Genomic DNA, 15,766 nt, shown 5'->3' with positions numbered 1-15,766 from the left:
AAAATCTTTATATGTATATAAAATAAAGTTGGGCTGTTACATCATTTAAAACTCTAAAACGAACCGTTTTCTATCATACCTGAAGACGTGCGCTGCGACTTATCAATTTATTTTAGAGTTTGAACCAATTTGAATTAATTTTTCGAAGGTTTTTACATTCGATTTCGATTCAATTAATTCTTCTCAAAATTATTTTCTGAATTTCATCAACGAAAAGTGATTTGAAAATTAACTTCAGTTTGATGATATGCACGGTACGTTGCGTTCGAAGATGTTGACTTTGTGAGCTTATCAAATTTTAGTGTTGCCTACAGTACCACGACCCAGAATTGGTTAGGCAAAGTGTTTCGAACTGATAGAATACATAATAAAAAGTCAAAGTTCTTTGTGTAATAGATCATCTTGAAAAAGTTTGCATGTAGCATAGTTCACCTAATCTGTTTAGAAACAATAGCTAAAATTGTATATTGAAGTTCTTCGAAACAGTACACCAGATGCTTTCCCTACTATGAAAAAGTTTTTAAATGGGCCCGAGTTTAATTTAGAAAAATTGCTTTCACAACTTACAGTCTTCAATTACTTTTTTAAAATATTAAATACATAAATAAGAAGGTATACTTTACTGGCTCAAATACTACCTTCAAATAGGTGGAACGCTTATGTTTACATGGTGGCTGTTAGTTTGTAACATCCTTTAGCGTAATTTGCTCGATTTTGAGCCTAAATTATCTTCCCTTTGAACACATTTTGATTTTGTGAACTGTCTGTTTTGTATATGTACATCTTAACATTTGTCGCTTCAACAGGGCCATCTGTTTTTTTTTGTATATGTATGTAAACATACATATAAAAGAACCTTATGGCTGCATATTTAGAGTACGCGGACGAGAATTTCATAAGCCAGTGCGGAAAAATAATTTATGGATATCGCAAAAGCAACTTCTTATACTCAAACACCTCTTCTGTTTCTCCACCAAAACGAGAAAGACGACCTTTTATTTTCCTTTGTACACAACAATCCATTTCTGATCTGTGTGCTGCATTTTAAAAACATGTTTTTTATAATAGCAAAGCGGTGCAAACCATCAATGCTCTATCGTCATCGTTCAAGTACAAAATTACTTCGGTTGCTATAATTACGCCATGGGAGTCTATAAATACGTTGATTTTCATCTAAAACATGTAAGCTGAAATGATGTATTAACAATTATGGAGGGCATATTCTCCTACCGGTTGTCTTTTAAACTCCATTGTACAAGTTTATCTCGAGTATCACCTATATGTGAAATATTAATTTCATATCGATAATGATGAGAGCTGCAATAACTGCATCCTATGCTAACGATAATATTTTCCAAACCTTTGCAGTAATCTTGATTTCATTTGAATATTAATTTCCGTACGTAATTTTAAGTATTCGGGAGCTAAATGGCGCATTTTTATTTTGATGGGCACTAAAGCGGAAATAAAATAACCAAAGAGCATATTTCGTTCTCCTTGAAGGAAGTCGATAGCTTTTGTGATGGGTTGCATCACCGCTGCATATTATTGCTAATATTCAATTTCTTCCTCAGTAAAAGTAGAAATTCCAAGCGTGTAGCATAGTTCACCTAATCTGTGTTTGACTTCTAAAACTCGGGAGTGCCATGCAAATGAGTTCGCTGCTGACACCAAGAAGTCGTGATTTATTTCGTTAGACTGCTTTAATGACATCATTTCGTTACACTGCCTCTACACCAACAAAAAGTTTTATTAACAAACCAGTTGATAACTAATATCGGACATAAAATATAAATTCAAATGTGTTCCAAACTACAGATTTAGTGATAATGGAATATTTTTTTTTCACTATCACTAAATTTGTGTCCCTTAAAAGTTTAGTTTATTTTTTCACTATCACTAAATTTTTAGTAATAATGGATTTTGCATCTCAACTACAACTAAATATACAGTGGTACTGCAAAACTATGCGAACCTGGATGTTATAAGCTATTACTCTCATTCTCTGTAAATTACATTGATTCCAAAAATTTCAGTCCAAATTAAATTTTGCTAATGATACTTTAAAAAAAGTTCTTACGTTTTTATCTTATAGCCTAGACCCACCCACCGTCTGTCGTTAATCGAGTGCATCTAATGCGGATTGACAACTATACTATTATATAATTTAAGCGGATTAGGGGAATTTTCGATGGCAACATTGCTGAAAAATGACAATTAATATCTATTGTGAATGAAATTTAATGAAACTTTTAGAGAAGAACAAGAGAAACGCTAGTTTGCACATTGCATTAATTGTTTGATATTTCGGCGAGGTTTGAGAAATTGCAATTTAAGATTTTTTGAAATAAATAATTATTTCTTAGTATGAGCACAGCTAATGCTCGTAGTTATTGCCTGCGGTCCATCCTTTACTGACAAACTAGCCAATAAGCAAATCAGCTGCTAGCTTAAAAATCCGCGTAATGACCGTCTGTCACACTACAATTTCAATCAGAAATAACTGCGCCAGTAATCCGGATTAACGGTTTCGGATAGAAAACTTTTTTGGTAAATAATTTGCTATATGAGTCCGAGGAAAACCCAAAAACCGTTTTCAAAGCCCTTGAAATGCACCAGAAAGATAATAGATATAATTTATTAACTATTCAGTAATTCGTTTCAATACAACTTGCCAGAATCAAAGACTATTCTTATTACTTTATCGGCTCAAACATTTTGTAAGAAGTACGATGTCAAAAGAATGCTTGAACAAACTTCTACTCAAAATAAACGTGTTTTTATTATTTCTTTTATTTGCATATACTCGTGTGTAGCTTTGCAACTGAATAAGTGTATGTGTGGGTATGTTGAACGCTGCCCAAAGGACATATGGACCTAAAAAATTCCCCAAATGAAGTGAGCCTCCATTAGTTTTTATATTTGCTTTGTCCAAATATGTATTTGCTTAGGCATAACTTGCGAAAAGCACCAGTGAAAACTTATACAAATTCACAGTAAAACTGTTTCATTATATTCAGGGACATTAAAAACTACAACTGATTTCATCGAAGACGGGATTCTTCCGCAAAATATAACTTTTTACTGAACTGCAATGGTGTGTAGATCAGTATAGTGAATTTGTTTCAACTAAAGTAAATGGGCTTTCAGGTGCAGTTAATGGCTGCTCGTGTACGATTATCCCCTCACGCCTTTGTGTGCAATCTTGGTAGTCTCAAATACATCCAATAGGGCCAGCTTGCACCCATAAGGTAATGCAATCAACACATTGGAGCTGCTCAGGCCAACCCTTTTAACCTTTCACTTTTGTGGTGGGTGTATTTTTCCTAATGCATGCATTCGCGCTTTGGTGCACTAATGCAATTTCTGTTGTGTTTAAATTAATTAAAGCGAAACGCATCCTCCTATCTGAATACACCAGTGTCAAAGCGTTTGTGCGTGTACGCACAGGCTAGTGCGTAATTGTACATATATAAGGATGCATGTCCAAAGTGCTCCTGTGTGTGGAAATGCAGTAATGCATTCCTTCTGCGTACTGTACAATGCAATCCCCCAGCTTTAAACCAGATAATGGCCCGCACCCTTCACTATACGTAGGCGATGTTGCAACTACAGGGAATCCAACAAGGATATCGCAATAGCAAGGGTATATGTTGCACAAAGCACCGAAAAGCTTCTTCAACTACAAATAAATTTGTGTACGTGCACGCCACCTACCTACATATATTGTTTCCGCAAGGGCAGTCATCAAAGAGTTGTCGTGCGCTTGTTACATGCATATAAACTCACTAAAGCGTTCACATTGACGAAAAGAGGCACCGAAGAGATTCCTTGAGAGAGGGTGAGGGAACATAAGCTATTTTAAAGGGTCTTTCAAAAGGCGCGGCTAGATCTTGTTTTAAATAAAACATGTACAAATTTAGGTTCTTTCAGGATTCAGTTTTTTGTTCAAAATACGGCTCTTAACAATTGTAAGTGAATAAGGACATCCACTATGTCCACTAATGTCCACTATGAGCACGTGTACTGGTAATATCCGCCAAACGGTTGATTCATGAATGGCTAATTGTTGAAAACAACGTGAATCAATTTTGAAGGTTGTTAAGCAACACTTTCTCAGCATAACGTCAAGTTTTCGGTCTGTCGGTGCTTTTTATCCTCGATAAAACCAGTTTCTTGAAAGTTTTTCACCAACCTTCGAATTGTCGACTCATTTGGATGATTATTCGCACAAAAAAAATCACGAACTTTGCGATATGTTGACCATTCTCATAATAAATTTCAATACTTTTAACTCGTACCGTAAAATGGTACCGGCTTGGAATTATTCACTAGTGACATCTAGATATCTCCTTTAGTAAGGATATATTTAAAACCTGCAATTTTAAAATATTTTATTTAGCACATTGCTATGAAAATATGGAGAGGTCTGGTACGCAAACTTAATTCCATTTCGATCTATTGTACTATGTGTGTAAAAAGTCCATGCGGTGTAAACTGATAAGTATTCATTAATTGTATAAAAGGTACAAAGGGACCAACCAAAATCGCAAACAGAACCGGTTGGATGAGCAATGGTCAGAACAATCTCATGTCAACAACTGTTCAACACCGCAAAGTCCCATATAAAAACACCTCATGCTACACTAAACAATCCCTACCAGGGATTGGCTGAAGATCATACACTGTGATAAATAACTTACTAACACCAGTTAAACAAAAAATCATCCAACTCTTCAATGCCATATATAATACAACAAATACATTCCTCAGGCGTTCAAAAGTAGTTTAATCATCCCAAGCGAAATTAAAAAAAACCTCGGCCATATTCAACTTTTATGCTCGAATCGAATAGGCTTTCAAAAAGAAGACTATATCTGATTCTTTGTTATAAAGGGTATTTCAAAAGGCACGCCTAGATGTTGTTTACAAATAAAACACAATGTAGATTATTTCCGGTTTCATTTTAATTATTTTTATTCTAAATACAGCTCTTAATAATTTTATGTACAAAATTTTGGCATTTAAATGTCCACCATAAGGATCCACTACAGATAAAATTCGCCAAACAGTCGATTCATGAATGCCCAATTGCTGAGAACGTCGAGATATCGATTTGGAAGGTTGTCTAGCAACACTTTGCGCTATAGCAGAAATATTTTCCACACGACGTTCAGTTTTTAGTCAGCCAGTCCTTTTTCTCTCCTAGAAACTGGTCCTTTCTTGAATATTTTTCACCCACCTTTGAATTGTCGACTGATTCGGACGATTATTTCCACCTAAAAAATCCCCAATTTTGCGATATGTTGTTTTTAAAAAGCAACAATTTTCATAATAAGTTTCAATAATTTTAATCCGTTTTTCTATCGTGTAAAACTTTTCATCTGCTTATTTGAAAAATCTCAAAGATGGTATAAAGGAGATACGATCCAGGAACTATTCATTACTGACTTCTATGCGTCATTTTTGAAAGACCCTTTACCTTGACCATCGACGAAATTCCTTAACTGCGGAAAACATGTATGATACTATATCGCTTATATCACTAGGTTTCTCTAAAGCTTACGAAAAAATTTGTTGCTAATAGCAAAAATTTAATGCCGGACAACCCTTGTTCCAACATATACTCTCTACTGAAGAGAACTCCAGTTAAGATTTTTAAAGAGGTGAAATCTGTTTATGGCGATGGGGTTATGATGGTGTCGTGAGTTTAAAAACGCTACTTTTGGACTCACTTGGATGGGATGTTTTTAACCCCCACATTTTATATCGACGACAAGGAAGTTAATGAGGACGTGGAAAAGTGGGCGAAGGAATTGGTACGAGACGAAGCAGTCATAAAAAAGCTCATGCTCTGGTTCACTACTTACATGGAAAGGGATAGTTGCTATGTTAAAAAATAGTTTAAATATGTTCAAATACAACCATGTAATATTTTTAAATACGTTTTTTGTTTTTTTTTTGAAGCCGCAACCGATTTAGTAGGTACACTTACATGTCTTGCTTTAACACTTAAGTTATGACACGTCGCAAATATGTACAAAGGTTGTTGCTCACTAGTCAACCACGTTTTCAGATGTACTATGTTTTGACTCTAGCAAGATGAGCGGTACAATATTTGATTTTGACCAGACAGAGGTTGAAATACTTCTCCTGCCTTATATTCAAACCATTTACCGTTAGAAAGTCGTCTACCAAGAAGTATATGTCCCTTCTTAAGAGTTCGGCTGAGATTCTCCTCAAATATCCGTTTTATGCCGACTCCGAATATTGGACAATTTTTATAAGACTCTCTCTCATGGCAAAAATGCACTTGGAAGTTTGTCGTTGTATGCCGAAAGGTGATCGCCATTAGAAAGAGCTTTTTATGTTTATGTATCTCACTTATTTTATGTATCTTGTAAATAATCGGACCCACCGATTAGTCGTCACACGCTTATCTACCACGCTATTCAGGCCGTGAAGAACCAATAACACTTCATCATTCATTATTGCGGCAAAATTAGAACCATACGAGTATTACTAGGTTAGAAAATAGGTTTTACGTCTCAGTGCCCTTTGCTCTGTTACACTCAGTATTCTACTTTACATAACTATCTGTGATAAAAGACTTTCAAAGAGCCTTATTTCAACCGGTAGCGGAGGACCTATATTTATATGCTCTTATTTTCCTTATTTAAGCCACTGAACTGATTTTGATGAAATTTTAGTACATATTTTTACATATTTGGAGCCACTATTTTAAAAATACGTGTATCCACCACATATACAATACTTTCACTCAAACTTGGTGCGCTATAATTCTTTTACTCACCTCGGTTTTGTAATGGAACTAGACTTGCTATAAAAAATGTCGAAGTTTCAATTCTAAATGGCAAATTGAAAGGAAATGAAGGTTTGATTTTAAGAGCTTATCTGTTATAGATACGAAATTATAATACTTCTTTTAATGAAGTTTTTGTTATTTAATCATGTAAATAGTAAAAAACAAAATATTAAATTTTCATTCAAACTTGCCACCATTTGCTTTACACAAGCCTTCAAACGATTAGACCATTAAACAATTACAGCATGCACGGCTTCCATGGATACTGACGGTGCTACCCGAATCAAAGATTATTTGAGAAATTTTCTGTGAAGCCTTGGACAGGGGTCTCTCCAAATCTGACCTCAAACTGTAATCCAATGGATTCAGATCTGAACTTCCAAACGGCCAATCTTCTGCGGCTATGAACCCTGGAATATGGATTTTTAGCCATTGCTGGTTTTTGACTTATGCACTGAAGAACAGAGTTCTGCCCAACTGCTTCACCACATCTTATAAGACATCCTCGTGGTACACTTTTGCCCCGAACTTAACCCCTTTTTCGCAGAAATGAAGAGATGTAACGTCTTTACAAGATCCTCCCACCAAACCATTACGGAGGCTAGATGGTGGCCACGCTGAACCCTTGGAACAATATTTTTTGCGTATTTAGAAGTTTTAGCATAGATTTTGTCGGTTTGCTTATTAAAAACTTCTTCAACAGTGAAAATTCTCTCATCTGCGAAGAGAATATTTTCATGGCCCTCGGCCGCGTGCCACCAAAGAAGCTGCTTTTATCTGTCGAGTCTAATTTTCGGAAGGCTTTCAACGTGGAGATCACCTCTAAATAGTCATGACATGGATCTGTTTGATACGTTAATTTCCCTCGGCATGATTTTCCGCTTTATATGGGGATTTCTGCGAATTCTTTCCCGAATCACGGGAGAACGACCACTTCTTTTTTCTGTCTGTCACTTCAGACTTTTGGGAAAAACGATTGATCGTACGGTAAACAAAACAAAAATCACCTGCTGAGTAATAATTTTTTACCTGCTCATCCTATTAACGAGGAAATATAAAATGCGCAAATGCTCAACACCCTCCTTCTCCCTGCACCAAGGATTAAGATGGTGAATTTGATTTTGATGCCTAATTATGTCACTAGCGCTTTTTATAACCAAAGATATTTTCAATTCATCTGCATAAAGCAGAAAGTTAGCAAAAGAAAATCAATTACTTATGTCATTCATAAAATGAAAAGTAAAGAGCTTATTATACTCCCTTGAGGGAGCCCAGAAGAGGCAATGAATGTGTCGGAAGATATATCTCCAATTCTGGCTACAAATCGCTTATTAGTCAACTATGACCAAATACATTGCAAAAAATGGAATGGAAGCCTAATTTTGATAATTTGTAACCAAGATCGAGTGCGATACTTTGTCGAAGCCCTTAAAAAAATCCGTGTATATACATTAGACGTGGAAACCCCCAGGAACCGGTGCGATTCAGTATTCATAAAAAACAACAAGCTATGGAGAAATTAAACTTTTTGTTGTAAGCACAATTTAACTATGCTTCTGAAAAGTTTAGAAACTGTCTACCACTTTATATATCAAACCTTTAATTGCAGTCGTTATTTTTATTCTCAATCTTAAAAACCGGATTAATATGAGTAATTTTCCAATCATCAGTCTAGGCACCAGATGTTAGTCACATATTAAAAAGACGTTCTAATGGAAGAATTGATGTCGCATTCTTAATTGATAAGAATAATGTCTCAGAAAATTCACTTTCTAGTGCAATGATTACTCCTCCTCGTTTTACACTACGCTTCCAAATCGTGGAAATTTACTTTGGAAAAAAAAATGTCGAATGTACTTCCCAACTTGTTGGCCATTGGCCTTCGACTGCGGGAAAGTTTTTACGGTATGGATCTTAGCTTACGTGACTATAAAATACAGCTCATGCAAAAATTTAAGCCAAGTGACCATTGTTTGCGTCGCTTTTTTGCTGATTGGGCTCATGGAGATTTATTGTTTAGAGTTATTGGACAAAGTTGTTAAGAATTCGGCTGATCGAATGGACCATGCAACTCGCAGCCGCAACTGACGTATACCGGACGTCATATTCAAAAAATAAATGCCTTGAAATTATATACTATTCCAACACTATTTCTGTTTTGTATTATCATTTTAAGCTCTCAAGCTCTTAAAAAAATACTCTTCATAATGACCGCGCACTTGTTCCCTAAGCTATTATAATTTTGTTCACATAGCGGTAGTATTTAATATTATAAAGAAATCGAGATATAATATAAATATGCTAATATAAAACAAATACAAATTTCTAGGTTTTCTTACAATACTTTATTTCTCATAAGTACGAAAAACTTAAGTATAGGGTGGGCCATGTAAAATTTGCTTTTTGAATCGGCTATAAAAAAAAACTAACCAATATTTTTTCAAACTTTTTTTTTTATTTTGAAGATTGAACACTGTCATTTATGAATGAAAAATAATATCATTCAAATGACTGCCACGACTGGCTTTACAGTAGGCCATTCGATCTACCCAATTTTTAAGCACATTTTCGATTGTTTGGGCTCCAATTTCTTGAATGGCAACTTCGATTTCGTGTTTTAAAGCATCAATCGTCTCTGGATGGTTCGCATAGCATTTGTCCTTAACGGCTCCCCACAAAAAATAGTCCAACGGGCTTAAATCACAGCTCCGAGGTGGCCAATTGATATTGGAATTTCGACTGATTATTCGGTTTTCAAAAACGGTAGCCAAAAGTTCGAGTGTAACTTTGGCAGTGTGACAAGTTGCACCGTCCTGTTGAACCAAATGTCGTCCATGTCATCCTCTTTAATTTTTGGAAACAAAAACTCGTTGAGCATGTCACGGTAACGCTGGCTATTTACTGTAACCGCGGAAGAAGAAGAAGACTCACCACTTTGGAAATAGGTTTTCAATATTTCCCAATTTTGTTCAAGCGTATAGCGTCCCATTTCGTAAATGCCAAATCTTTCAGTAAATTATGAACACATTTAACATGTCATTTGTGTTACCATTCTCAAAAAAATAGGTGGTTCAAAAAGCAAACGCTATATGGCCCACCCTGTATATACACACTTGCAATAAAATAAGATATCATAAAATTTTTTTTAATAAAAAAAATTAAATCAAAATTGCAATGGAACAAATAAAGTTGCGTGAAAATAAATAAAAAAGGTATAATTTGATTTTGACTTGTCGTTTGCTTTCAACAAATTTTTATAAAATTATTTCCACCGTGCCACCCCATTCAACCGCTCTTTTGACATTGTACCTGTTAAATGTACCTGTTGAGTCGATGAAGTAATGAAAACTATTTTTAGCCTTTCTTCGGACTCCATATTGCATATTATTTCATTCCATCTGAACTTTCACAAAATCTCCATCTAAGCCATCACTACAAAAAGCAAAATGTTTTTACAATAATTTATAAAATAGAGTATAGAAAGTTCGGTGCGAACTGAGTTTAGCCTCCTCATATTGCATTAAAAAAGATAAATTCCTTGAAATTATCTACCAGATTATCATTTCACGTTATCAAGCTATTAAAAAACACCCTTAACTTATAAACGTAATATATGGTACATCTGCATTTTTACACCCAGTATATCTGCATTTTTACACCCAGGAATTGCAAAACTATAGCCTTTTATTATGTATTAAAAATACATAACTGGCAACATCCTTGCATTCGTGATTATGTTGTGATAAACCTCGACATACAAGGATTTGTGAAGCTGTTGATAAACTTTCTGTTTTCTGACTGCTTCTATTGTATGATGTTGCTTTTAATCTATTTTAAGACGATATGCCGCTCGCTGTCGATGTTATTAATAATAATAATGCTCGCAGAGCAGTTTCCACTATATTGGATTATGTGCGCTCCCTATATCAATGCTCATCCAGGCATACATACATACATACATGTATACTTACAAACACGCAACCACGAAAACGTACGTATACAAGCATACCAATATGTATTCCGCTCTACATACTGGGATCTACAGTATTCGCACATCCAAAGCTGCTTCTGTTATTAAGGATTTGATTCCTTGTAAATTGTGATAGATTTAATTGAAAGTTACATAATTTAATATGGAAATAATTTATTACAGTAAAGTCTTTAACATATTTACACATGCATACATACATATGTGATTTGGCTTGTATTATTTGACTTCGAAAGGTTTCTACTCCGAAAATATTCTGCGAATTACTTGAGCTTGGCGGATCTTAGCTTCAACAAGATAATGATCCGTTGTTTATATGCTCACAAACAGTGACTAAAAATTCATGTAGACTAAAAATTCATGCAGCATCCAGCTTCCTTCGGTTGAATTCTTCTCGAAAACGTTTAATACTCACAAGAATAGCAAACTTTATAGAGAGCGAGTAGCGGTTATATTGTAAAATGCTTTTTAAACAAGTTAAATTATCAAATGAAAATTTCGTATTAGTAAGCTTCTAAAAAATTAATAACAATCGTTAATTAAAACAAAAACATTAAAAAATTTACATAGCTGGTAAAGTAAATGGCTTGAGAAAAAACATAAGGAGTATTTGGATGGAGAAATTTTACTTTTTAAGCCAGGTTTTTCAACTGAACTAGGGCAATCAGTAAAAAAACTTCGCAGAACGTGAGAGTTTCGGAACTAATCGAAACGAATACATATGATGAGCTTATGGCGTCGACACAGGTGAGCTTGGGTAAGGCTGGAAAACGAAGTGATCTGCAACTTGTGTCAACTCTGGGCAGTGATACGAATATGTGTACACAAGTTAAGAGCTTCGTTGAATCAGGCATACAACTGTCTGTTCAGTCCGCACCACAATAAGATTTAGCCCTGTGCATTGATGGAGGCTACTCGAAGAAGCCCTATAAGCTTTGGCAAGCGGATACGAAAATGGAAACCCACCAATGCCAACATTTATCGAATTTGCAGTGCTTTGCGATCGGCCAAAAATCCAGACTATCAATCAAATAATATAAAAATAAAATAATAATAAAAATTTTATTTTTATATTATTTTTATAATGTTACCTTACCTCAAAAAATTAATCGTTTCCAAACAAATATAGGGTTCGCAATATAACTTTACGGAATTAAAAATGCTATAAAAAAGAAACTACTCAATATTTTTCCAAACTGTTTTTTTTATTTTAAAGTACAATCCTTCCGGTTAATGATGGAACACAACTTCATTCATATGGCCTTTGTGCGGCGTCATACCAAGGTCTTTACGCAAAATTCGTCTCAATGATGTCTCCGAAATGTCCAATTGTTGAGAACGACGGTGAACTGATGTTCCTGGTGATTCACGAACACTCTCGGCCACAGCAGCAATATTTTCCGGTGTACGCACGGTTTTTGGTCGGTCACGCGTTGGTTTGTCAATAAGCAACCCAGTTTCTCTTACTTTTTTCGCAAAGTAACGCACATACGCTTCATTCGGTGCTTTTCTTCTTCCTATTGCCGTACGTAATTTTCTTACACATTCTGCAACATTACCATGATATTCAAAGTAATGTCGCAATATTTCCCAGCGTTCTTTGAGCGTATACACAACCATTTTCGTTCAGCGGAAGAATAAAACACTAATTTTCTGTCAAATCAGATGACAGCTAAGTGTTACCATTCTTCAAATAATACCTAGTTCAAATCCGTAACGATAGATGGCGGGCCCTGTACATTGAAATGATTCTTTGATTAATTACACCATGCTACAAAATCAAACTTGCTGGCTAGTGATAACTTTAGGCGTCAATAATAGTTTGTTAATGCCATTTTTCGAGTTTCGCTCATATAAGAAAGATATTCTTAATTGAATTCTAGCCCACTATTTATTGCTGCTTAATTAGGTTGTTTCTGAAAAATATTCCCAGGAAATGCCAATGTACTCAAATAAGTAGCCTAGCTTTATTCGTCAGGTTAATCTAATAAGAGATAAGTATTTTTTTAAATTTAGCACATTCAACAAAAATGATTAAAATACTTGATCACACAAACTTTTCTACCTTAAAGCCATTTAATTTGAATTTTTTTTATTTGCAGGTCCCGAAGGATGTAATTTATTCATCTATCATCTACCACAAGAATTCACTGACACCGATTTGGCATCTACTTTCCTGCCATTTGGAAATGTGATTTCTGCCAAAGTCTTCATCGACAAGCAAACCAATCTCTCCAAATGCTTCGGTTTCGTCTCTTTCGATAACCCGGAGTCAGCGCAAGTAGCCATTAAAGCGATGAACGGTTTCCAAGTAGGCACTAAGCGCTTAAAGGTGCAACTGAAGAAACCCAAGGACGCTTCAAAACCTTACTAGAACATTGTTAGTAGGAAATATCGCCCAGTTGGCCAGTTTGTGGAAGACGATTTGGGTGACCGTTTGGTGAACGACGATGGAGAAAATCACGGCAACTCACAAATGGAATAACGAAATAAGGAATGGGAAAGAGGGATAGTAATAACATTTTGAACTAACTGAATTGATGTTGACCAGCTGTGCGGCAATTCAATCACTGTATGATGTGAAAAATTCTGTTGGTGTGGGAGGTAGGAATACGAAACAACTGCTTACTATACAATCATCCATACAAACACATATTTTACTCAAATATAAATATGTTAGTGTATATGCTTGAATTATGGCCAATTCGTTTTGAATTAATGTGTATTTTTTAAGATTCGCTTTGTCTGAAAACTACCCTTACACAATGTTTACGTAGTTTATACGCACAAGAGCAACTCTTTAAAAGAAAATGAAAAACATTATCTGAATTTTATGTTGAATTGTTAATATAGAAACTGAACGTTTTTCTTTATTATTGGATTTAGGTTTTAAGTTATTTGTAAATATAGATTGTTTAAAGTTTTCATTACTTGGACATGTTGTAAATTTATCATTTTGAAACGAAGCAGCAATTTTACGACGTTGAATTGATATGTTGTTCATGGCCATTTGCAAAGATTTATCATCATTTAAAAAATCTTCTATGTATTTTTTTATTATAATTAAATACTATATCGGCGAGTTTTCAATTTCGCAGTGACAAAATGCTAATCAATTTTACATTGTCTCAAGTTGTATAGGCCATAATGTATGATGGAAAAAGTGTTGCAACATTTACTACATCCTTTTAATTTCAAGCAACGCTCTTTAACGAATATTTATCGAGAACTGAATAATTTGTATATGAAAAAAATATGAGCATGTAATTGAGTGTATACATGTGTATATCTAAAATTTTTAGTTTTCAAACTGTCACAAAAACTAAATCTGAATGTGCACAAAGTTTATAAATGTAATGAATGAAACTACAGTTTTGCAACTCAATTTTTTTTTAACTCTCATATTAACTTCATTTCAAATGACTCTACTTCTCTCAATAAATTGAGGACAGAATACCTACTACATTTGCATATGTATATGTATGTGTATAACTTTATAACTATATTGAAGTATCTACAATATATATAATTCTTCGTAGATAAAATTGTGCGATTTCGTTCCAAAGCAAGTGTTTCTGAAATATTAGTATTTGAATCGTTTATTTGTCATTACCATGGCAGCAGTTTTTCAGTTTTCTTAATTTCTTATGCACACATACTTATATATCTATGTCGATGAGTATCCTGCAGGGTAAACTGAGCCAGTGCGTAAGTAATTCTAGTTCACAGTTGTGGGTGGGTAAGGAAATGCCCATCGTTCACACATCAAGGATTTTGAATTGAATTGGACTAGTGCCCAGAACTTTCGAAAATACAATGTAGCCTAAATCTATATATCGATGGTTTTTGAGAAAAGCGACACAACTCAAAATTAATTCAAATTCGGACTTTTTTCGTTTAAAGCAAAAATCAACTACAGAGTTTATATATTTTTATCTGGAAAAGCGTCATAAGCGAATCTTGAAACAATTCTGAGAGATGGCGTTAGTGTCGCTTTGTCAGGTGATCGAATTGGCGCGTCACTTATCTAGAAAACTGACCCAACTCAGTATTTTGTATTTTTGAGTTGTGCCACTTTTCTCGAAAACCATCGATATGTATATATAATGGGTTGTATCAAGTTCAACTTCTAAACTGCACTCCTCAGTGAAAGGACGATTGTCCAGGTCATTAGTAAGGCCACTAATTCAGAACTTTGCGATATCCCTGCAGGGTATTTGAGTAAACAAGTGTGTGGTAAAATAATGTATAAGTATATTTACGTATTGCATATTTTAACCGTATAATGCTTACTTATATATTTATTCGAAAATGTCGTTATTTTTCATTTTACGTATCTACATACATAAATATATTTACCTGTAAGTCCTTTTTCAATATTTTACATTTGCTTTGTTAATGCATTATTTTTATAATTATGATTGATGAATTTTCTTGTTCTTTGTAAAGTGAATTACGCGCTGCTTATTACAAATGGAGGCGTGCATACTCAGCTACTGCAACTTTATTATTTTATACAAATAAAGCTTTGTTTTTGTTTGAAATTTCTGTAAAATTGTGTGTTTTAATTTGCTTTTGTGCTATTTTAGTTTCTTTAGTTGCTTAAACATTAAACATACATACATACATTCATATAAGCATTAGAGCACTCTTATACGCTGATATTCTCATTTGTGCGCTCCCCCGCGAAAATAGGATACGTTGGGGAAAAACTAAGAAAATCATCTAATTGCAATATGAGAATAAAATGATAAATATTTATCCGTCGTGAACTCTTGACCAACCCTCGGATTTTCGCACTTTTTATTTATTTATTTATATATATGAAGTCTATGAATACACAAATTAAATAAGATTATATTCAAGATTTCAGAAGGTTAATGAATGAATCACTAGGCAAAGAAAAAACAAGCTCTTTTTGTATTATATATATATGTATATATATATTAGGC

The 15,766-nt window shown here is 34.4% G+C and overlaps 1 protein-coding gene across 4 annotated transcripts in view; it reads left to right on the top strand.

The window, feature by feature from the left end:
* Window positions 1-15,369, top strand: part of LOC129249464 (CUGBP Elav-like family member 2) — a 205,847-nt gene extending 190,478 nt beyond the window's left edge. For all 4 annotated transcript variants that reach the window (XM_054889292.1, XM_054889293.1, XM_054889295.1 and 1 more), the window contains one exon: window positions 12,917-15,369. In XM_054889292.1, the coding sequence (XP_054745267.1) occupies window positions 12,917-13,188 (272 nt within the window). In that variant the 3' untranslated portion in view covers window positions 13,189-15,369. The remainder of the gene's footprint in view (window positions 1-12,916) is intronic.
* The last annotated feature ends 397 nt before the right edge of the window (window positions 15,370-15,766 follow it).

Source organism: Anastrepha obliqua, chromosome 5, assembly GCF_027943255.1.
Source record: "Anastrepha obliqua isolate idAnaObli1 chromosome 5, idAnaObli1_1.0, whole genome shotgun sequence".
NCBI lineage: Eukaryota > Metazoa > Arthropoda > Insecta > Diptera > Tephritidae > Anastrepha > Anastrepha obliqua.
Note: the sequence above shows the minus strand (reverse complement) of the source record. Positions and strands in the feature narration are given on the sequence as shown.